Genomic DNA, 24453 nt, shown 5'->3' with positions numbered 1-24453 from the left:
CTCACCCTCTTAAACTCAACAAAAGTAAGAGTGTTAAAATACTAAATCACAAAGAAAGAATTGAGATTATGTTCTAAGAATACTCGTAAGTTTAGGAGCAGGACAATACAGTTGTATACTATTCCTATAGTAGACCTGTTTGGATAATATGCACATATACTGCATGTGTAAACCTGCATGTACACACATACAGAAATGCATGTGCATGAGATCCTGGATAATTAATAGGATTATTGACTTAACCTGATTGCATCTGGTTTTTGGGGAGTAGGTGGGTGGAGCAGAATTAACTTTCACCAGTCCTGGGTTCTCCATTTGTATTAGAAAACGTGCATAATTTCACCACCAGCATTAGGGATTGGATTGGGAAAAGATTATGACTCTCCACTCACTCAGTTATACATGCCCAGTAATTACCTGACTAACAACAAGCAGAACCACCTGGGACTACCCTCATGGAGGGACAGAAATCCAAAGTTAATATTTGTATATGCATTTGAAACTTGGCAAAATAATACTTTACCTTTAAAAAAAAACAATGTGCAGTATTTTTAAAATTCAGTAATCCCCAATTTTAGTAAAGATATTCTGAGGGCATTCACATAATATGCTAAACAATTCTAAAAGGTTTCCAGGACCATGTATGCCACTTTTTACTCCCATGCCAGAAGATTCTTTAATTAAGTTGAGTAGATTAATTTAGTGACTTATCCAAGTTCAGAAAAATCACCATTTCTGGTTGGTTTCACATTCTGGTTTATGCTATCCGGAAATGGTTGTTGCTTTAAGTTCAGATAAGATGTTTAGCCTTAAGGTAGCCCTGGACATGGTTAAAAAGATACATATAAATATATCTTGGGAGGACCAGATGGCAATACACATAGCCCCTTCACTGATTAAGTTAAGCTTCCATAACCTCTCACTTACATATAGAATCTACTCCCAATACAATAGCATGCAGCATGTCTCAACAAGTCATATAGGGTGGAAATGAAAATGCGTTCAAGGGCAATGGGATGATCAATTCTCCAGACTACATCTCAAGCCTCACCCTGGCTCCTTAGCTCTCTTTCTCTTCATCCTCCGTATTAATACTGTTGAAAGGCTTAGTGGTTCATGATACAATGGAAGGTAAAATAAATGGGGATGGTGATTGAATCATCATTTGGCCATCCCAGTGCCCACTAGAGGAAAAAACAAAGTGATCCAACTCTGCTTTCATATAACCCATGGAGGGAGACTGGCTGTATGCAAAGACATTAGTATTAATGGATTCAGCAGCCAAATTTGCCACATGGAGAAATCCAGGGGGCTGGAAGTCAGTAGGCTTCTTTCCAGCCTCAGTCTGAGTAGATTATGAAACCTGAAAAGGTACTGTATTTGTTGTTGTTGCCTCCATGGGCTTTGCCTCCATCAAGCTTGATGAAAACTTCATCCCCGGCATCCAGGTGTAGGATAACACTGTTGCTAGCATAGTCATAGTTTTGATCAGCATCTTGTGCAATGGCACTGGCCCGCACCTAGGAGAGGAAAGCAGAAGAACAGAGGGAGAGTTGGGGGGAGGGGAAAGGGAGAGAGAGGAAGTAAAAGATGAAATAATAGCAGCAGTGAAAGTTCTCAAAGCCAATATGCAAGAAATGACATAGAAACACTATTTAGTATGACCCAAAAATAGTATTTGGATGCTTCTAGGCAAATGAAGGATATGGATGAGACCTGCACTAGGGCTGATGGTCTCCTCTCCCATCTAGAGCCAGGCCCACTAGGCCAGAGAACCTCTTTGCACAGCTTTGCTCCAATCATCCTTCAGTTTGGGAGTATAGAACAAACAGCAACAGCAATTGCTTGTCTTACAGAACTGTGGGCTACCAGAATGGTAGGGGTGAAGGTGTGCTGCTGCTCCTATTACCACAACTTGCCCTGGAGGAAAAATAGGGGATCTGCAGAAAGGAGGAGGTTACATTAACTTTAGCTATTAAAGTTCTTCATCCTGAAATATCCCAAATCTTGGAGACATTGACTGTATACAGAGAAGAGCATTAGGGATTCAAATCTACAACTGACACAGCATTATGGTTCCCAGTCACCAAAAAAGCTTTTGGCCTAATTTCTGTGCCACTACAACCCCATTTTTACAAATAGTCAGGGAAGCTATTGCAGTTGTTACTTCAACAAAATCAGGGCGTCATATCTGTTCTTATAAGACTGCTGATTTTGATCTAGCTTTTTAATTGTACTAAATATATAATAGTAGATTTGATATGGGGCTCAAAATCCAAACTTCACATATAAGAATGTTTACTGTTAAACACAGTGCCTTCTCCTTTGAACACTGTTGATGCAACCACTTACCTCTGCAAGTCCAATTCAGGCAAGTCAAAAAAGCTGCTAAAATGGCATTTTTGCCATGATGATCTATCAGACTTAAACTCTGGGACTGTATTTACCTGGCACATTGATATACTAATTGGCCAATTCCATTCTAGCTTCATGGGTCATACAAACCCAGCCTCTGGAATCAGCTGTTGGTTCAAGCTGTTGTATGGGATCAAAAAAAAAGGTCAAATTGTGTAAATGGGTTGTTTTGGGAGACCATAGCCTGTATATTATTTGCATGGGGTTTCTTTTTTTCATTCATATTTTTCTGCCTCATATTTCCACAAAATAAGACATTTGACTCTTAGCAGGGATAACAGACGAAACAAATATATCTATAAGAGTTTTTATATCATGCATTTAAATATTTCCCAAAGGCTTCTTGAGTATTTAAAATGAGCACTTCCCACCTCCTCAAAAAGATCCCAAAGCAATCATTTTATTTTCACAACAAGCAACTGGGGAATTGCCTTTTACTACCCTAATCATCTTGTTAGTCAGGCACATGTCAAGCTCTCTGGGCTGACCACATGGGTTCTCATCCCTGATTTGTAACAGAGACAGACGGGATTCAACAGACATACATGCACACACTCACACACCAATGTCCAAGTACAAAGAAGCAGCTATAGAAAGGTAATCATTTTTCACAGATTTTACTGTAAAAACAGATATAGATCTGTTTTATGGCCGAAATGGGAATATTTTCCATTTTTAATGCAATTTAATACAATACCCGTTTAATTACACCCAGAAACATGAAGGAACTAGAAAATTTATCATGCATTTATTACAAAATTACAAAGTTGGATATATCTGAAAAGATATGTAGGATCCCTTTAATATCCATTGTGTCAGGAGACTTATTAGCCACAGGAACAAGGGGATAAGATCACAGAGGTTAAAAATACTGTAACAACAGAACATCCATTGCTGACATTTGTGGTTTCTGTGAAACCATTAAAATATTATTTCTTTCTTCTGCCTCCAAGAGAGGAGATAATTATGTCAGTAATTGTACTGCAGGCTGTGAAACATGCTTAGAATCTATAGTGTCTATCCAAATTTTCAAACCTTAACATTTTAGCTTTTCACTAACAAAATTGTAGTCCTATGAATAGAGGATCAAATTTTAAAATTGTTTTTAGAAACAGAAAACAAACTTTCATAGATGGGTTTCAAATTTTCAATACGGGCATGTGAGCCAATTATTTTTGTTATATTCTCCTTAAACTATCTTATGAACATTTTTCAGCATGAGGATGTGATTGTAGGAAAATGAGAGTCACACAAAAAAATTACCAAATATCTATATTAGGACCAAAAAGTTACCTTTCTCTTTGGTAAATGAAATTAAACTCCATTTTTAAAATAGTTTTTTTTAAGCCCAAAACTATGACTCTTAGCTGAGGGAAATTCCAGAATAATGCAAATCCAGAGCATTCAAGTATCTATAATGATTTTGCTTGCAATGTTATTGTGATGGATGAGGTGTACAAACATTGTTATTATGTGGGAAAAACACAATAATTAACCCTGTGACTTCTCTTGCACAGCCTGCAGGGTTTCAGTGGAGCAGAAAAATAAAAATGCTATAATAGATAGGAAGATTCTCTGAATGTCCACCACTGAATACATTCAACATGCAACAGTGCCAATAGCAGCATCCTCATGAATATTTTGTTTAGATAATTTGTATCATCTTGATAATGTGCCACAATGGGGTAGTGATCAAGAAGGGGAAAGATCCAGACTCAAACAAATTTATGTTTAGCTGCTGATTCTCATTAACTGATATTGAGACAGTCACTCTATCTCAATCTAACATAACTTTCCAAGTTGATATATGGAGAAAAATGGAAGGAAGGAATAGTTATACACTCTGCTCTGTACTCACAACAGGAAAGTGAGACCCTTATCTAGGCAAATAAATAATTGAAGGACTCATGGTGGTGCAGCGGTTAGAATACAATGTTGTAGGCTCACTCACGGCTCACTGCCCGGAGTTTGATCCTGACTAGCTCAAGGTTGACTCAGCCTTCCATTCTTCCGAGGTGGGTAAAATGAGGACTCAGATTGTTGGGGGCAATATGCTGACTCTGTAAACCACTTAGAGCTGTAAAGCTCTATGAAGTAGCATCTAAGTCTATTGCTATTGTTATACTAGAATTCCCAAAACGGTTTATTTAAATCCATTTACTGTGCACAGAACTTTGCAATGGATGACAACATCATTATTCATCATGTATCATATAATAGAGTTGAAATGAATAAAGTGGGTATGAACTGTTTAGACTTTGCTATGAAAAGCAAAGAAACTACTTATGTGATAGGAATTTGATTCCAGGACCTGATAGGAAAAGAAATAAGAATGCTTTGGTACAAATGAGGATGGAGGCTTCTTCAATGGTGGGTTCCTAGCAATTCGGATTGGTTTGGTCTAACTGATAGTGGTTTGGTGGCCTGGGTCACTGGAACCGGCAGCGACCCAGGCCTGCCATGCCCCCGAACCAGTTCTCCGGACAGCACCATAGGCATCGCCATCTTGTTTTTTGCTTCTGTACATGCACAGAACAATTTCTACTGCACTGTGCATGCACGCGTGAAGTGCCCACAAGCAAACCGGCAGTAGTGATTGCCGGAACACACCCCTGGGCTTCTTACAGTGGTGGGTTTCAAAAATTGTTCGAACCTACTCTGTGGGTGTGGCCTCCTTTGTGGGAGTGGCTTGCCACCCATGTGACCGGATGGGAGTGGCTTGCCGCCCATGTGACCGGATATGAAGATGCCGACGACACTTGTCAGAACCACCTTAAATTACTTCACACACAGCACTGGCATGCATAAGAATAGGATGTAAACTTCTTTTTTAAAAGGCATCTTTGGTTTGCGTTAAAACAACTTCCACACAATGTTCTGATTGCACCACAAACGTAGTAGTCATCCTTACCTTTCACAGAGGCACTGAGTTTTATAAATATGAGCATGATAGTGTAGAATAATCATATTCAAGGACCAGTGGTGGGTTTCAAAAAAAAATTGGAACCTCTTCTGTAGGTGTGGCCTGCTTTCCGGGTCCACTGGTGGAACCTCTTCTAACCGGTTCGGTAGATTTGACGAACCGGTTCTACCGAATAGGTGCGAACTGGTAGGAACCCACCTCTGGCTTCTTACCAAACAAAGTGAAGCCTGAAAGAAAATCATGGAATTGGAATTCTTCTAAAAGGAGGGAGAGGTTATTCTATTGGGTGGAGAGGAAGAAACAAAACTTTGTATTTGAGGAAAACAAATAGAATTTTTTCTATTCCACTGGCCATAAAGGCAAGCCAGCTGTCAACTTCTTGAAATGTGGTCTTATGGACAGGAGTTGGCTTCCTGCCATCAGATCTCCAAAACTGGGTTGTAAGTAATGGGGGGGGGGATTGTAACTTTGAATAGTTGCTAAGCAACCAGTCATTAAGTGAGGACTACCTGTAAAGCTGTGAACAAAGTTACTGGGGGGCAGAGAGGGAGAAATGGGTTGTGTGAATATGTATTGTGCTTCTACCAGATTATGCATTCTGTATGAGAGTTGCTTAGGTCTGAGGGAAGCATTCCTTTTTTTATTTAAAGTTTTTTTTAAAAGTTTTTATTGTTTTTTTAATACAAATAACATATTTATGAATAAAGCGTTGTCCAGGTTTTCCCTTTTACATCCTCTCTTATACATAATCCATTTTACATCATAATTCTATTTCCAATTTCAGGAAATATAGTTCCTTATATGTAAATAATATAATAATATCTCTTTAATTAAGTAATTTCCCTCTATAATGTTTTACTGTTGTTTTGTTTCCTCCATCCCACCCCAGAGTCTAGTTATGCTATGTTACAATTTACATTTAAAATGAAATTACAAAGTTAACTTCTCTAAAATGGACTAGCAAAAGAGCTACTAAGAGGGTTAAGATTGCTGAGTCTTTAATAACATCTGCAGATTTCACCTCTTCTGATATTGCTTCCAACCAAAGTGTTAATTAACAGTCTCTTAATTTTATCTTCATTGTTCAGTTCCTGCTGCCTTTGAAGATCATGTTATTTCCTATTTTTCTTTACTATTTTTTCTTGTGATTTTTGAAAAGCTATAATTTCACCATTAAAAAAAGGTGAGTGAAAAAGTGAACCCATAATTAAGCCCCCTTCTGGCAGGAAAAAGAAATTATTACTTAAAAATGAAGTTCAGATAAAATTAATCAACAATTCTGCTGCTTAGGTAAAATATTTATTCCAAACTTTTTAATGCAGTGCCTATAATCAAACAATCTCTTACAAGCTATACATTGCTATTTGAAGAGAACCAAAATGAGCCTACTGTATTAAAATAACACCACCACAACATGATGGGTTCCAATCTGAAACACTACCCTGGTGATATATATTAATATTTGGTTTCTTCATTATAATTGTTTTGTATCTATGTAAGAAAATTTGAGCCTTGATTTTTATTCAATGTTATGAATATGAAGGCCCATTCCAATCTAACAGACGTTTTCTCCACATCAAGGAGAATAATAGCTATTTCTTGTTTTTCTGATTTATCAATAACTTTCAAAATATATCTGATATTATCTCTCATATAACTCATTGGAACAAACCCTTGTCTGATCAGGATACATTAGATCAGTTAAAAAGCCATTCAATCTTTTTGCAAGCACAGCTATAAAAAGATTATAATCTATATTCGATAAAGAGCTAAGTCTGTATGATTGAATAAGTTGGATAATTTGTATATCAAAGAGGTAAAAGCCTGTTGCCATAAGGAAGGAAGTTCTTGAAGCTATATTCCATTCATTACCAGGTTTAAGAGCTTCATCAAGATTTCTTAAAATGTTTTTATATTGCACAAAAGCCATCCGGCCCTAGAGATTTATTCAATTTCAAATATTGTTATTTTGTTTTATCTTCTTTGTTGATCTATAAATTACATTATATTTAAGTACTCCTCAATTGTCTCTAGACTTAGTATCTCTTTGTATAATAGAGAATAAGTAATAAATTAGTTCATCATCTCCTCTGGAGCTGAGGCGTACCTTCTTCCAATCCAAATTAAAGTAACATTTTTTTCTCTGCAGTTAATATGCCAAAGTTTATCTGGTTCATTACTTTTTTCAAAATATTTTTATTTGGCAACTTTTATCTCCTCATAAATTTTAAATCTAGTTGATTATGAAACACTTTAATATTTTGTTCCAAATCCAATTTCATGTTTTGCCTGGGTCCTGATTCTATTTGTTTCAATTTATTCATCAATGTATCTGTTTGGTTTGTTTTGTTTTATATGGGTTTCTTTCAGGGGTGGGTTCCTCCCGGTTCACACCGGTTCGCACAAACCGGTTCATCGGTGAACCCGGAAGTAATTAACTTCCGGGAATGCCGGTACCGTTCCTGGCCCCTATTGCTGCAAAGGGCCCTTTTGCTGGTGCGTCGCAGCTCGCTCGCTCATTCCCCAGTCCAGCCAATCAGTGAGTGGGCTGGAGGCGAAGCGAAGCTTTTTTCACGCTTGACCTCCATTTGAAAATTCCCTTCGGCCTTCGCTTGCTGCTTCCCCCTCAGGTAAGCAACAAAGCCGCAGCGGTGGGACTCGGGAGGCTTCGGGTGGGTGGCGGCGGCCTAGCTTTCATGAGGGAAGGCCTCCAGGCCTTCCCTTGCAAAAGCCACAGGCTCGCGTGTACTACGCGGCCGAAGGCGGGTGGGGGGGCGGCGGTAGCCGCGGCGGGAGTGTTAGTGGCGGTGGTAGCGGCGGCGGCGGTAGCAGGCCTTCCCTCGCAAAAGCCGCGGGCTCGCGTGTACTACGCGGCCGAAGGCGGGTGGGGGGCGGCGGGGGTGGCGGTAGTGGCGGCAGCAGCATTAGCAATGGCGGCAGCAGTAGTGGCTGAAGTGTGGGGGCGGTGGCCTAGCTTTCACGAGGGAAGGCCTCCAGGCCTTCCCTCGCAAAAAACACGGGCTTGCGTGTACTACGCGGCCGAAGCCGGGAGGCGGCGGCCTAGCTTTTGCAAGGGAAGGCTTCCAGGCCTTCCCTCGCAAAAGTTGTGGCCTGGTGGCGAATCGTCCTACCTTTCGCAAGGGATGCCCCCTGCCCCCCCTCTCCAGCCTCGCCTGGCTGGCTAAGCCTGCTTAGCCTGCTAAGCCTGCTTAGGCGACCCTAGCCTTGTCTGAGGGTCCAGTGTCTTACCTGTTCCTGCTGCCTGCCTGCTCCCTGTTGCTTCCATCCATCGCATCGGAGTGCTGCGGATTCTGCCTGTGGTAAGTGACCCGGGTTTTTTTTCTTTTCTTTTTTTAATGTATTTTAAAATAATATTTTATTTAATTTTTTATAATAGTTTACTTAAAAGTATTGAGTGGAGAATATTTTTAAATGGTTTATTTTAATTTATTTTGGATAGAATCTTTTTTAAAATAGTCTAAGACAATTTAAAAAAAGATTCTATCCAAAATAAATTAAAATAAACCATTTTAAAAAATTCTATACTCAATACTTTGAAATGTATTGTCCATAGAATGTTTTATAATAGTTTTATTGTAATTTATTGTGTGTGGAATATTATTAATGGTTTCATTTTAAGTTATTGTGTGTGGAATAGTTTGAAATGGTTACAGTGTAAATTATTCCTGGTGGATTGAACTAATGGTTACAGTATGGCTGGTACAATAACTTAAAATTGTTACAGTGTAAAATATTGCTGGTGTAATACTTAACAATGGTTTTTAAGGATTTCTTTTATTTATAGAATATGTTTTTTTAATTATTTTGGGGGGAATTTTATTTTTTAATTGTTTATAAAATATATTTACTACAAGAAATGTCATTCCTTTTTGCAAATGTTTTCTTTGTGATGCAATATGTTGCTTTTAAGTGTTCAGACCAAGTTTATGTGTCTCAAAGTGGCTGCTTTTCTATGGGCAGGCCAGGTTTCTTGCAAGGCAGTTTTGCCAGATTTAGTGTGTTTCACCCTTGTTGTTTAGGTAATTCTGAGGTGGTCGATGGTTCTGTGAGCGCCTGTCCTTTATAATTTTCCACATTGCCTTGATGGTTTTTATTCCAGTGACTTTGTCTTTCCTGTCCTTAGGCTTAGGGAAAAAAAACTGGTTTCATTGGCAGTCTTTTGGGGGGGTGATTCTTATTTTTTGGTGGCACTGGCACTGTCATAGTTTTTGTGTGTGTGTGTGTGTGTGTGTAATGTCCCACAGTTATCTACACATTAATAATGATCTAGTAATATTAATAATATCTAGTAATTAGTAATATCTAGTAATAACATCGTCTTGGCTACTCCCACCAGGTCACATGGGTGGCAGCCTGGCAGGCCACTCCCATCTGGTCACATGGGCAGCAAGCCACTCCCATCTGGTCACATGGGTAGCAAGCCACTCCCACAAAGGAGGCCACGCCCACAGAGTAGGTTCGAACAATTTTTGAAACCCACCCCTGGTTTCTTTCTATTTGAGGCCAGAAAAACAAACTTTCTCATAAACATTTTACTAGACTCTGGATAAAAATACATCACTCATTAGTTTGGAAGAGCTCTGAATATGAATTAAAGAGGTTTTTCTATGTAGTATCTTCTTGTAGTAATAATAAACTACAACAGCTATAATGAAATTATAATGGTAAATTTCAAGCCAAAAGTTCCTCTATGTAATTTTACAGCCATCATATTTTGATATGTTTAAATAAGAGCTGCAACTTTTATGGCTATATATTGAATTGACAATGAACTAGCCATTGAGCAAATGAAGGTTTCTGAGAAAGTTCTCTGAATAGAAGGATATATTCTTTTTCTAAAAAGATACTTGTTTCCAGTAATCTGAAAAAGAAAGTTATGTCATACAGGTAGTCCTCAATCTAGGACCGCAATTGAGCCCAAAATTTATGTTGCTAAGCAAGACAGTTGCTAAATGAGTTTTGCCTCATTTTATGACCTTTCTTGCCATGATTGTTACACTAAAGTTATCAAGCTAGTTGCATGGTTGTTAAGTGAATCTGAATCTTGATCACATGACTATGGGGATGTTACAATTGGTTGTAAGTTGAGAACCATTTGTATTGTGCTCTTCGTCTTAAAGTATGAAAATATGATGAATACCTACTGTGGTAAACTTCTGTGTGCTACGTATGGATGTATTCTGATGACCAATTGCTTGTTGACCTACAGTATCAACCTGAATTTAAACCCGGACCCAGACAGAAGGTTGCTGGTGTTGCAGAAGCATCCTCACAGCTATGCCTCCCTCTGTGGATTTCTACTCCTGACAGGGATTTTTTTTTGTGTCTGCGAAATTGCTGACAGGAGGACCATGATAATGGTAAGGACAATGTTTAGCTGATTGGTTTCAATTAGTGACGGGGCAGTCTGCTTGGTGATAATCACATTTTGAGGAGATAATCACATTTTTAGGATTCTGAGGATCTTTAATGCCAGAGCTGTTGATACTTCAGTATGGTGTTATGTAATGCTTTTTGCTTTGTGAAATTGTTGGCATCTCAGCATGACATTTCTTACAGTGCTTTATGTGGGTTTTGCATCAAGGACTTTCCAAGTCTCCAATATTTGTGTATGAATGGTTAAATAAAGGTGGTGTCAGCAGCTGATTGGTATTTCTGCTGGCTGTGGATCCCTTCTCTGTAGAAGTTTTCTTGCCCTTTTCTGCTGGTTTAGAAAGGACGTTTGTAGTTATGGACTGATTGTTGTAGAGATTGAATGAGAGCTGGAGGGGAAGAACAGTAAATGTAGTTGTAATTTGAGAGGGGACTCTAGGTAGGTCATTAAGAACACTTAGTGGGGTGTGTTGAGTGTTTTGTTAAGAAAATGAAGAGGTGATTGTAGATATCCCCTTTTGATGGCACTGAGAGCTAAAGCTGAAGTGCTTCTGGGGACTCCCCAGGAGGAATCATACTGAGAACAGGAACAGACCTCCAATCTTGGGAACTGGTGGTAGGTGGGAGTAGGAGATGTTAGGCCTCAGCCAATATAATCACCAGGAGTCACAAATTTGTAAGTTGGGTGGCTATATAAATGTGATATATAAGTCAATAAATAATCCTTCTTGAATTTCTAGTGATTTATCTTTAACTTGAAATATTATTTAAGAAAATATTCTATTTCTCTTTCAAAACAAGCTTTTTAAAAAAATTCTGGTATTTCTCTACACTTTAAATTTTGCACAATTTTGTTTCTGTCATTTATAGACTGGCTTCCATCTTGTTTATCTTAAAGCTTTAAATTATGTGTTCTGATATTAATTCATGCATATCTGCAATATGTTTATCATGCCATTCTAGCTTAATCATCAATTTATAATATTTTTCATTGAAATTAATATGTATAGAATCAGCTTAGCTTCTAGGTCTTGCTTTTTTCCTACCAATTTATATGATCTTCATTTTTTTTTTAATTTTTAACTCATGTTTTTGTCAAAATGTACTCAGTTCACATATAATTACAATGGCCATATGTGCTTTATTATAAAGGACAGTCCTTTATTCGAAAAACTGTTGTCTAGATTAATTTGATTTAATTTAATTATTTATTTCTTGTTTTTGCTGTTGAATTTTCCTTTAGAAAGCAAAGTTATAAATATTTCTTATTCTAATTAACCTTTAAAAATTGTCCCCCCCCTTTTTTTTTTTACAAAAAATCTTTCTTTTTTTCCAAGACAGTATGGTCACTACATGCTTTACAGAGACCACATAACATACACTCTATCCTCCCATCCTTCGGACAACAGCAGTGCTTAAATTGAGTTTTACTGGGCTTCAAACAATGAGGCAGGTAAGTGATGCTGTGTTTACAGATATAATGCAGGACAGTTTCAGAGCAGTAATTGGTAGATCCCCAGCTTCCATTCCTTTCCTACCAGAGGTGGTATTCAGCACTCTCTGACCAATTCTGGAGAATTGGTAGCGGAAATTTTGAGTAGTTCAGAGAACTGGTAAATACCACCTCTGACTGGCCCCACCCCTTCTATTCTCTACCTCCTGAGTCTCAGCTGATCAGAAGAAAATGGGGATTTTGCAGTAACCTTCCCCTGGAGTGGGGGAGGGGGAATGGAGATTTGACAGTATCCTTTCCCTGCCATGCCCACCAAGCCATGCCCACCAAGCCACACCCACAGAACCTGTAGTAAAATTTTTTGAATCCCACTACTGTTTCCTACCCAGTGTCACTTGCTGGTGGTAGGAAAAAACTACCAAACTGCCCAGATTAGGGTATGTGACAGAGGATGATTGGGGGGCTTGGGATACTCCCTTTTGCTTCACTCCTTACTCACTCCTTCACTAATCACTCCATCAGAATATTGGGTGGGAGTAAAACTTACCTTCTCCTTTCCTTAATTTCAATTGCAATTTTCAAATTATTTTTGTTTCTTCTTTTGTGCGGAGAACAGTCTTAGAGAGTCTTTCAAAGATTACTGAATCTTTCAATGATATGAATCTCTACATGCTATTAGTACATTTCCACAGCAAACTAGTCAAACTTGGCATTTGCTTCCTAATCCATTACCTCTTTCTTCTTCTGCATATTTACTCAGAAATAATAATTAATGCAGTGAAGCTTATTCATGCAAAGAGTAAGCACTTACAAAACCAACCTAAATTAATAAAGAGCTTTCTCTAGGAAGTCCCTTCATATGAAGCATACTCCTATAGATTTATAGATTTATAAAGAGGATTATTTATCAATATTTTTAAAGCATCCATACTATTTTGGTATCAAATTTGAAGCACTGCACAGTCCTATTCATTGCTGTGCTAAGTGACCAGTAAATTTGTTATATTTAATTCCTCCGTCAGCTCAAAGTGAAGTACTGTTAGTATCCAGAACCAGTGAATGGTCATATAATTATAACAATATTTGCTAATGATCCAATGCAATTTGAAACAGAAGTCACTGGCCTAAATGAGCAAAGCAATTTGGACAAAGCCAGTTTGTCTGGCTTTTGGCTGAGCAATTGGGGAAGGGGAAGGCTAGCAAAAGAGCAATAGCTTTAGTATAAAATATACAATCTGCAAAAGAAGAAATAAAAGTGGATGTTTCTTCTTTAAATTGTTTTCATATGCCAACGTGGGACAAGAATGTCCCAGCAAAGTGTGTATGTAAATAAGTGTATGTGTGTGTGACTGTCTTTACTTGTCCTATGCCACTTTATCTGTTACTAATAGTTATTGTGTCACTCTCAGCTTTCTCTTCCATGCATTATTGTTTCTGCTGAAGATCATTTTGATAGACATTTGACCTGTATCTTTCTCCTTCCTACAAATTATGGTGTGTGTGTGCGTAGTGTCCATAGTATCGGATTTTGCCATCTTTTAAATTATTCTGTTTTGTAGGCTTCTAATAACACCTTCATCTGCAAACAAGTCAGGTGATCATATTTCTCAGCGCTCTCTGTTCTGACTGTTCATTTCTACAAATGAAATTGAAAGAGAAAGTTTTTTTTAATACAAATGTAAGATCATTAGCATTAGATCATTAGCAATTTTGTGATATTGACTTGTACTCCACTTCGGTGGAAACAATGAGGCTTCATTGTTTAAATTGTTATTGACTAGAATGTTTTTGCTTTTGGAACTACCTTTTAAAATTTGCTTTTATTTCAAAATAAAGATAGATCATATTTTCACCCACTCTCTTCATTTGAATATAAGAAATAAATTAAATAAATTAATATCTCTTGATAGATAGATAGATAGATAGATAGATAGAGATAGATAGATAGATAGATAGATCTATATATATGATCTGTACAGCACTTTAGAATTGATCATGATAGCAGCTAAACAGGTACTGTCTCTTCAGCTGTTGGGCATCAGTTGCACAGTTGTGATTGTCATCTTGACTTGTTTTTACTCTTTCATGGAGGGTGTCTGTGTGTGTGTGTTTAGATGTAAATGAGAAGAAATGGGTATGGAAAAAAGAATGGATTGCATGGATGATAGAAGACTAAGCACTTCTCAGTAGCTACTATTTCCCTTCAAATATGTTTTATAAGGAATGACTGGAAAGTCTGTATTAGTCTTTACTCATATGTTATCACAGAATAGGCGTATCCTGCAGCATAGGATATATATCAGACAAGGGTGCCTCATTAAATGGATTTAAAGGTCATAGCCTCTGGACATTGCCTTAATCTCATCTCCAATCCACAATGGGGGTAAATGTAAGCATTCTTTAAAAAAAGTTTTGCTTTTGCTCATCTCCTGATAAAAAATGTACTATTAGAACAAATCATTCTAATGTAATGGACAGTTCCCAGGCTGATAAGAACTCAAGAACATACCATGAAATGTCATCTGAAAACTCCTAAATTATCAGTGGAAAAATCCATCAATTTGCTGATTCATAGCAAGAGGATAAAAAACAAGGTGAGAAAGATTCTGTCCTAATGGATATTGAAGATCTGCAGCTATATTATGGGAAATATGTCAGTTGCAGGAGTGTTTGTAACCTAATTACTTCCTTCTTAAGAAAGTGTTGCTGAAGAGATGGATCCCTTTCCACATCTGTGACAGACATCAAGAACTACCCCTCTTCTCTTCCCATCTATCTGTAAAAGTCTCTAAAACTGGTAAGTCACAGCTGTGAGATGGGCAGACATACATACATACATACATACATACATACATACATACATACATACATACATACACACCACACACACACATCAGAGATGGGTTCCTACCGGTTCAAACCAGTTTGGTCAAGTAGATAGTAACTCAATCTTCCACATCCCGAACTGGTTTCTTTTAGTACTGTGCATGTGCTCTGCCCAGTCTCTGTTCTACAGCTTGCCAGCCTGAAGCACTGTCTGCCAGGTAAGCTTGCAAGTGGCAGCTTAGCTAGCTGCCCCTGCCTCCTTCCCCAAGGCTCACAGCCCTGCCATGCTTCCCTGCCTTCCACATGGCTTTCCTGACAGTCACCCATACCCACTTGCCTTCTGAGGTTGGCGTCCAGCCCAGCCTGGCGGTCCTTGGCATACTGTGTTGGGGCTGAGAGGGGTGCCGGCGGCAGTGCTCCAGGAGAGCAAGTGGACATCCCGGAGCTGCTGTACATGCACCTGCCCTGTTTCTGCAAAAACAGAGCCCCCGCTGCAGGGTGATCCAAAGAAGGGAGGGGGATGCTGCAAAAAAAGCTGCCTTCCACCCAGGCCCATGTACCTCCTGTGCCAGCACTGCAGGGCTTCAGGCTCTGAAGCAGCCCACTGGCTTCAAACCCAGCCACCTGCCTGCTCTTTTTGCAGATCGGCCCAGCCAGTTGTCGGCACCTTCTCCAGGAACTCAGCCCATGGGGCCTGGTGCTCTGGGGGAAGGAGACTCGGCCACAACAGCACTTCCCACCGGCTGGTATCTTATGAAGCAACCAGTGGTGCAATGGGCAGGGGAGGCAGCCCGGCAAATGAGCAGCACAGGGTGTTTGGCTGGTTCCGGTTGTGCCCAAGTTGTAGGAGGCAGTGGCTCCAAAGTCTCGAGGCTCCTTGAGCTCATGGTTGGGTCACGCCCAAAGAGCGAGGGGGTCTGTTTTTCTTCTGCAGTTGTGGTGGCCGGAGCAGGCCAAACAAACAGCTCAAGATAACACAAGAGGAGCGCTGCACTGTGCCTGTCTGCCGGCCTCCTCTGGCAGCTCCTCTGGGACAAAGATAAGGGGAGGGAGAAGCACAGGTGAGGGAGGAGATGACCAGGAAAGGGAGAGCAAGCGAGGGAAAAAGGCTGGGAGGAGGGAGGGAGAGCCGAAGGGTGCATGTAGGACTCATTTGTGAATATTAACATGGGTGCTCCGAGAGGATACAGACAGCCCAGAGGAGCTGAAGCAACTGCTCCTCTTCCCTCCGGGCAACTGAGGGGTTTGCTTGCTATAATGTTCAACTACTGCTCCTTGCTGCTGTGCACCCTTCGGGTCAAGTATGCTTGGTGGGGCACCCATAGCAGCAACGCCTACTGCTCCCCACCGCCGCACATTCTTCGGGTCAAGCATGCGTGGCTGGGCACCCGCAGCAGCAGCAACTGCTGCTCACCATCGCCGCACACTTGCCCTCTACCTTTGGTCCAAGCACGCTCGACTGGGCGTGGGAGTGTCACAAGGCTTCAGGCCCAGTGCAGGCAAGCACGGTTCCCGCACCAAGAGGAACACTTGCCTCCATTGCTTCTGAAGGCAGAGGGCAGGTTTGCAGCAGCGGGTGCCACTGCTGCAGGTGCAAGTAGAAGGCACTGGGCATTGGGGGGGGAATGCATCCACTTCATAAAAGTTGCCTTGCAAGTTGCCTCCAAAGAAGGCTGGGCAGTACTGCCTGAATGGCTATTATCTTCCTCCCTGGGCTTCGTCTCCCGGGCAAATGGAGCGTCCCAGGCAGACGGATTGAGAGCCCAGGGCCAAACCCATTGGCCATAGCCCGCTTCAAGAGCAGGCTGCTCGGCTCGCCCCCAGCACCATCCAGGATATAGCGAAGAGCCCTGGCCTGTCGCCCTCCCCCTTGTCAAAAATTTAAATCACCGTTTCAGTGGGCATAGCTTGGGGGGGGGGGGGTTGTCATCATGTGACTGACGTAGGTGAGGCACGCACTTCTCCTGCTTCATAGTAGAGGGCGTTCGTTTGGGCGGGGCTTCTTCAGAGGATCTGAGGCAAGAGCAGAGTTTAAGACCTCTTTGAAGCAGCTGGAAAAGGTATGTGTGGGTCGGAGGGAGGGGGAGGAATTCAAACTTCATCCTCCTGGTGTGGGGTTTGGGGCAAAGGCTGGAGGGAAGGACCCTTGCTCACTTGTGCTCTCCCTCCCCAAGTGTAGTTTGATTGCAGGCAGAACCATGTTGCCTTTTCAAACCTGTAATCAGTGCAGCTGGGCTGGATTCTTCCAGAGCTGGGGGAAAGTGTGTGTGCTCCAGTATGGCTCTTTGACTGGCTTCCTGCCTCCTCCTGTGGTCTCCTGGCTGGTGCTCTCCTCCAATCCAACTTTGTGTGGGTCTGTGTGTTTGTTTGAGAGTGAGTGAGTGAGAGAGGGAAGGGGGTAGGAGAGATAGTCCAATCCAACTTGTTTGTGTGTGTGTGTGTGTGTGTGTGTTTGTGTTTGAGAGGGGGAGGGAGAGAGGAAGGAGGGGAAGGGAGAAGAAAAAGAAAAAGAAAGAAGAAAATTTCGCAAATGAGAAAAACAAATGCTGTCACTTTAAATTGGAACTGAGCATGCCTGGCTGTGGAATTCTTGGAGTTGAAGTCCACAAGTCTTACAAAAATTTGAAACCCACCACTATGTCAGTGCCTCACCAGCCATAAACCTCACCGCATGTCACTGGACAGCACCATCTTCTTTCTTTGCTACAATAAGGGGAGCATATAGCACACTTCAGGGGTGGGTTCCAGCAGTCACTAATGCCAGTTTGCTCATAGCTGCACTGCATGCGCATTCTTGCTTGATGCACACTGAGCGTGCATGCGCAGTGCAATAAAAATTGCTATATGCATGCGCAGAAGCAAAAAACAAGATGGTATACAACTCTACTGCCTCAAGGAAAATACTCCAACATCTTTAGGAAGAACAGCCATAATTAGTTTCCTTTGCCTGTCTGCTGCCTTCTAGTGTTCATCTAGATTTTGTAGCCCAGAAATAGTAGCCCTGTCACAGGGTAATGCAATACTGGGTAGGTCCTAGGATGAGACAGAACAGAAGGTGCCACCAAATGCTGAAAATTTTAAGTTTTAGTTACAGAATTGTTCTTATTATAAAATTGTCAAATCGTTTGTTCCTGATTAATTTGCCCCGTTGGTGAAGGAAGGAAAGAATTAAAAGAGAACAAAAAATACAGGTAATCCTCAACTTATGACTGGTTACTTAATAAGCACTCAAAGTTAGGAAGGATTCAAAAAATTACATATGACCCATCCTGAAAGTTATGACTGCTGTGCCACACATGTTCGCATTTTGGGCATTTGCCAACTGGTTCATATTTACAACCAGTTGCAGCATCTTGCGATGATCACATGATCATGTTATATGATTTCCACCTCTCCCTCATTTTCCAGCAAGAAAGAGCCATTGAATAAGCATAGCTGGATATAGATGTATGACCATGATTTGCTTAATGATGACATAATCCACTTAACAATTGCAGTGATAGTTTAAGAAGCATCATAAAAAATAGTTGTAAAATTTAGTCTGCTCACATGGTGATTCAACTTATGTCCACAAAAACTTATGACCAAAATTCCAGGGGCAATTGTGCCATAGATTGAGGGCTGCCTGTATTGAGGTATTTGATATAGAGGTTAAGACATCAGAGGAGAAACCAGATGAGTTACTTTAGGATGATGGCAACAGCAAACCATTTATGAGAGAGAGGGGGAGGGAGGGAGGAGATACAAGGCACTTTCAGAGTTTTTGCTTTATGTTTGAATAGTCTTAGGAGTACCTTAAACTTCAAAATCCTCTTTAATTTTAAAAAAAAGGTCACCATGCACCTGCAGAAGCATTGGAGCTTTTTCACCACTAGCATTTTTCAAAATAATTTGATTGAATAATGAAAAATGGAACAGGGAGTTTGTGTTAAGTTGAACAATCCTGTTTAGGCATCTCCAACATCAGGGTCCTTCCCTTCCCAACAGGGCAATTTTTTCTTCCAAACTCTTTTATTCCTTGGGGAATAGGGAGAAGGAGGAGGAGGAAAGATGTGTCTTTTGCAGAAAGTAAGGGATCTGATGAATGCAAGCAGCAGGATTCAACTCTATATTATTTAGTAAAATTTTATTGACAGGTAAAGAGGAACTCGAATTTTCTGCTTCCATCTTCAGAAGGCTTTAGATCAGTGTTTCTCAACCTTGGCAACTTTGAAATGTCCGAACTACAACAATTCGTCAGCCAGTTGAGGTTCAAACATATTAAAGTTGCCAAGCTTGAGAAATTCTTTTAAATATTATGCAACTTGCTGTGAAAGGATGGGGATTCTCTTTGCTGTCCTGTCCCACAAATATATTTGGGGTGACTGGGTAGCAGTGTGTACATGTGTTAATCTGCCTTCTCTCATATATTTGCATTTCACTGGATGACAATTTCAGGGAAAGGAGAACTTTTCTTAGCAAGTGTGAGAAAAGACACAGCTGGATTTGATCCTGCTACTTCTTCTAAATCTGCATATGACACATTCTCTGTTACTGCCCTCCTCCAAGCCTTCCGGGTATAACTCTAGAGCACAGCTGCTTCTGAGTCAAAGATAGTATGCTTCTCTTGCAGACTTATCTTCAGCTTTAGCCTCCTGGTGGGTGTTAGACAGCAAGAAAGTAAGTGTCTTCATCACTCAGGAACTGAGCCTCCTGTGATCAATTTATATCTCAAGAGCTCACTTAATTAGGGCTTTGTGTTTCCTGTTGAGGCTGACTTATTCGATGGAAATAAGCAGCCCTAATGCAAGGGAAGTTCATTATCTCTTCGAATTCGCAACTCATGCCCCTAGTTGGTACAGTCATTCTTCTTGCCCTTAAACCTACTCTCACTGTGTGTGGGATAGAAAGATACTGGCCTGATATGCTGTTGCAATGTAAGGTCCCTCATACTATTCTCCATTCATGAGGGAGATGCAGGAGTAGAGTCGAATAGTAGAGCCTTTTGTATGGAAATTCCTATACTCCATTCAAAGTAGATTTCCTCAATTTGATGTTCTTTTTAGGCATTGAAAATACTTCCTGTTACTTGCCATCAATGTGCCCAAATTCCATGCCATCTGAGACTTTTGGGGACTTTCACTTTTTAACATATGAATGTTAGCCCACTGTGATACAGTTAGAACAGATGCAATTGCCAGTGTCATAAGTTAACATATATAGACATTCTGTAATCAAGCATTTGCTGACTCAATTAATGTGATTTTCTTGACAGTATTTTGGAAGGGATTTTTCATTGTTTTTCAATTTCCTATCATAGCCATTAGTTCTGATATGCTTACCTGGTCCTCGATTAAAGTGTTAACCAGAGTTAACTCTGCTTAACTTCCAAGGGTAGCCAAGGCAAGCCTTTATAGATGATAAAACAAATACTTTTGCTTTTTCCCTGCCATCGTGTGCTATGTGCACTTTCTATTTCAGACTTCAGCCAACACACATAGATTCCTGCCACAAAATCCCTACAGCTCCCTGATAATTTTAGAGAAACTTGCACAAGTACTTCCCATTTTGATGTTTGATGTTGATGTTTATTGGTCTTGTATGCCGCCCACTCCCGAAGGACTCCGGGCGTCTTACAATAAACAAGGGAAGGGGATAAATACACAAAACAACACTTTAAAATACACAACAGTCACAGTTTCCGTGGGACTGGATATTTCGAGAGCCCATTTTGGATGAATATACCCAACTTCCATTTTTCTGACTGTCATAAGATATTAATCCTTGAAATTCTGAGCATGACCAAACTTCCCAGTATACCAAAACAGGACCCATCAATTTATCTCTATCTGCACCAATTTTCCGTACCGCAAATAGTAGGGAAATCAACTTCAACAGAATGTAGGAAAAGGCTGAACCCGAGCAGGAACACCAGTTGTCCTGGGTTGTACTTTTCACCTTTATTTTGATTTTATGCTCTAACCTAAAGAGCCTTGACTCTTTCTTGTATGCTGATGGAGGCATCAGAGATAGAGATGAGAGAAAGGCTCTCATAGCATAAAGAAACAGAGCTGAAAGAGTGCAGAAAATCAAGAGCCAGGAAGAGAGAAAAAGTACAAACAGAAGTGCATGCATATTGATTTAAAAGTTAGTGTTGTCCTGATTAAAATTAACCAAGGCTTGAGTCAAATAAGATTGTCCTTGAATACTGACAGAGAATTTAAGCAAAGGGGTTCCAGACAGCCAGTGCAGCTGCTTTATTTTCCACCCTAGTCTTACATCTCTCCTTCACTGCCAGTCTTTCTATAATGCACTTGCTTGTTAAACACGAATGGCAGCAAAAGCCATTTTGGCATTGTCACTAGGGCCATTTATCTCCACTCGTTAAGGAGCTGCCTTGTCACAGTACATGAGCCTGTTATGACATTATCTGTTAACTAGTGAAGATAAATTGATCTTCTAGAAACAGCCTTCTGATGCTGTTTTTTTTTTCCAAGCAAGGTGTATATCTCAGGGAAATGGGACTGCCAGTAGGAGTGTGGAACCCAAGGCAAAGTAAAGTCTGGAGCCAAATCTGCCTGCTGACCCAGGAACAGATGGTTCATTCATTCTATGCCACAAGCTAGCCAGCCACATTTTACCCTAGCATGTGGTGCAAAACCTGTCCCTCTGGTGAGTTTTCAATATATTGTGCAAACAGAGAATGAAGTATAGTATGCTTTTAACTTCATTAAGCCATCCAGAGATGTTTTTTTTTAAAAAAATTGGGCAGCTTAGAAATTGGATAAATAAACCATGGTTCATTTAATCATGGATAAGCTTGTCATAAGGCTAACGCTACAAAATCCTGTGAGAGATTTTCAGAACAGACTTGAAATTTCAATGCAGATTAGGATCAGGTTGTATTTAGATACATAGAACTGAGAAATTCTTTTTTTTGCAGGTTGCTTATAAAGATGCCTGACAAATTCAATGTCTACAAATGTTCACACCAAATCATATTTTTTAAATGTGAATCTTAAAATGTGCCAAATTTCATAAATCTCTGGTTACTGTCCTTGGGATCTAAATACATTTACCTTTCAAGTATGTTTTTGAAAAACTTCACTGATTAAGCAGAAATGGACAAGATAGAATTTTAGTAAAATCGTACAAAAACATTGTGGACTAAAAGGAAGCATCTTCTGCTTCCTTTCATTCCATTCATTTTTCCTTCATTTATTTATCTTACAACTGACTCCTCCCTCATTCTCTAAATAACCAAACTATACAATATAATTCTGTTGCACTGTACTAATCACTCATTTTCCCATACAATCTGCACTTACTATCTGATCTTGAATTTATCTCTTCTTCAATCACTAATACTTCTTAAGTAACCATTCCTACTACCTTCAACTTCTGTGCTTCTCTTGACATACCAATTCTCATTTTGTTATAAAAATGAGGGCAAATACTCTGATACATTGCTATTTTTGCAACAGTTTGCATATTACACATTTCTGCTAAGATTTGCACATCTTAAAATGTGTCTATCCATTTTCCCATTTTGGTAAACATTTTCGCAAATTATGCAATCATCTATATTATGTACTCTAATATTTTCTATAAATCACAGCCTTCATTCACCAACAAATGTACACAGGCATTCACATCTTTAATATTACTAGTAAAGTGATAATAAATTCAGTAAATCACCAAGGAGTTGTCATACATCCTTGTCTTATTTCCTGCTTAATTCTGATCCTTCACCAAACATTTCGCTTATTTTCATGTATGCTTTAGTATATTCTACTCATACTACATTCAGCAAGCAATCTTTAATTTCGTGTTCATTCAAAAAATTTATAATCCAAGCCTATTCATTATATCTCATGTGCTTTCCCTAAAGCAACATACACATTGTAAATTTTCTTATGTGAATACATTTCTCAATGACCTGCTAAATAGCAAAAATCTGGTTTGCCCATTGCTGCCCAGCATAAAGCATTCCTTGCTCATTATCATATCTTTTGTTCTTTCAGTCAGAATTTTTCCAAAGCTCCTCATACATTAATTCCCCAATAGTTTTGGGTATACTGACTCCCAATTTTCTTAACTCCCAAGTTAGTGAGCATCTCAACTATAAGTTACCTATCATTAGGCAGAATACTTATTAATCCTCAGAATAATGATGTACATCTCACACAGACTAAAAAGAAAAAGATGCATTATTGTACATATAGAAATAATCATGATAATTAAAAGAGCATCTTTGAAAGGCTAGAAAATGATACAGTGGTACAACCAAGTATTTGTTCCATCTAAGATCAGATACCAATTGTTAATTTCATACCTCTTTTGTTGTTGCTTATCAGACTTCTTATTTTTTTTTAAACTGGACATGAATCTGCGAATCTTTCCATTTCATGGCATTTTAAAATAGAGATTTGTCTTCTTTAAAATCCTCACATTTCATCTTAGCAGCTAGCCAAGAAATAGATTTCTTGAAACAGAGGTACTGAAATTTGGGGGCAAATAACTGGTTCCCGCTTTTCCTCCTTTATTTACTGCAATAATTGGTGTAGTGAAAAGGATGACTCTAGGAAGTTAACATATTTTGAGAGAAGCCCAAATATTAAATATTGGTGATATCATCCCCTCACTCTCACCCTTTCTATAGTCTTCATAGATTATGTATATATTACAGAGAGAAGTTATGAGATGAATTAAATATCCAATTTGCAATGTAATACACTGCTTTTCACACTCATGTGTGCTTTAGATATACATACCACATCTGGGAGAGTGCAAAAATGTGCATCATTAATAAATGTCTATGAAACATAGAGAAAGCTCTTAATTCTCCTGTGATCGTGGAGACAGCAGCCAGACTGGGTTTGCTCCATCCAGTAACCAATTGGACTGAGTCTACACTTACGATGTCATCGGGCCCTTGTGGCTCCTCCCCAGTTCAGACTCAGGACTTGCCAACCAGGACTTGCCGTGAGAATTGATCTCTCCTCCAAATTTTAACCTTATAACTTTAATTGGCTATTTTTTTACAAATTTTTCCCTTTTGAATTGGTTTTTTTAATTGATTTTTTTCTTCTGACCAAATTGGAGGGAAATTCAAAACTGTTTTCTGGCTGCCTCTCTTCAGCCGTCTGACCACCTGCGGCCATGAGTTCACTCAGGAAGCCTGCCTTGCAGTCAGATCTGCCAGTTCACGAGCTACGGCTCTGGAGCTGTTTCCCCAAGGCGCTCCTTGACTCTGGGCACTCGGAGGGATGTGTGACCAGCCCTTTCATGCGCAGCGGTTCCAGCGAAGTCGGTGGCTATTCTGTGGATCGCTCAGCCACATTGAGTGTCGGCGGCCATTTTACAGGTGGGAAAGGCCCATGAAGATGGTGGTGGCCATTTTGAGGCTCGGAAAAGCCTCAGAGAAAAAAAGTTGGCCATTTTGGACACTTTAAAAAAGGCA

At 39.8% G+C, this 24453-nt stretch overlaps 1 protein-coding gene across 1 annotated transcript in view; it reads right to left on the bottom strand.

Annotated features, from left to right (window-relative positions):
- Positions 1–1185: 1185 nt before the first annotated feature.
- Positions 1186–24453, bottom strand: part of C1QL1 (complement C1q like 1) — a 45972-nt gene continuing 22704 nt past the window's right edge. The window contains exon 2 of the mRNA XM_032237994.1: positions 1186–1520. Within this exon, the coding sequence (XP_032093885.1) occupies positions 1341–1520 (180 nt within the window). The 3' untranslated portion in view covers positions 1186–1340. The remainder of the gene's footprint in view (positions 1521–24453) is intronic.

This window comes from Thamnophis elegans, chromosome Z (genome assembly GCF_009769535.1).
Source record: "Thamnophis elegans isolate rThaEle1 chromosome Z, rThaEle1.pri, whole genome shotgun sequence".
NCBI classification, from domain to species: domain Eukaryota; kingdom Metazoa; phylum Chordata; class Lepidosauria; order Squamata; family Colubridae; genus Thamnophis; species Thamnophis elegans.
This window is presented reverse-complemented; position numbering and strand designations above follow the sequence as displayed.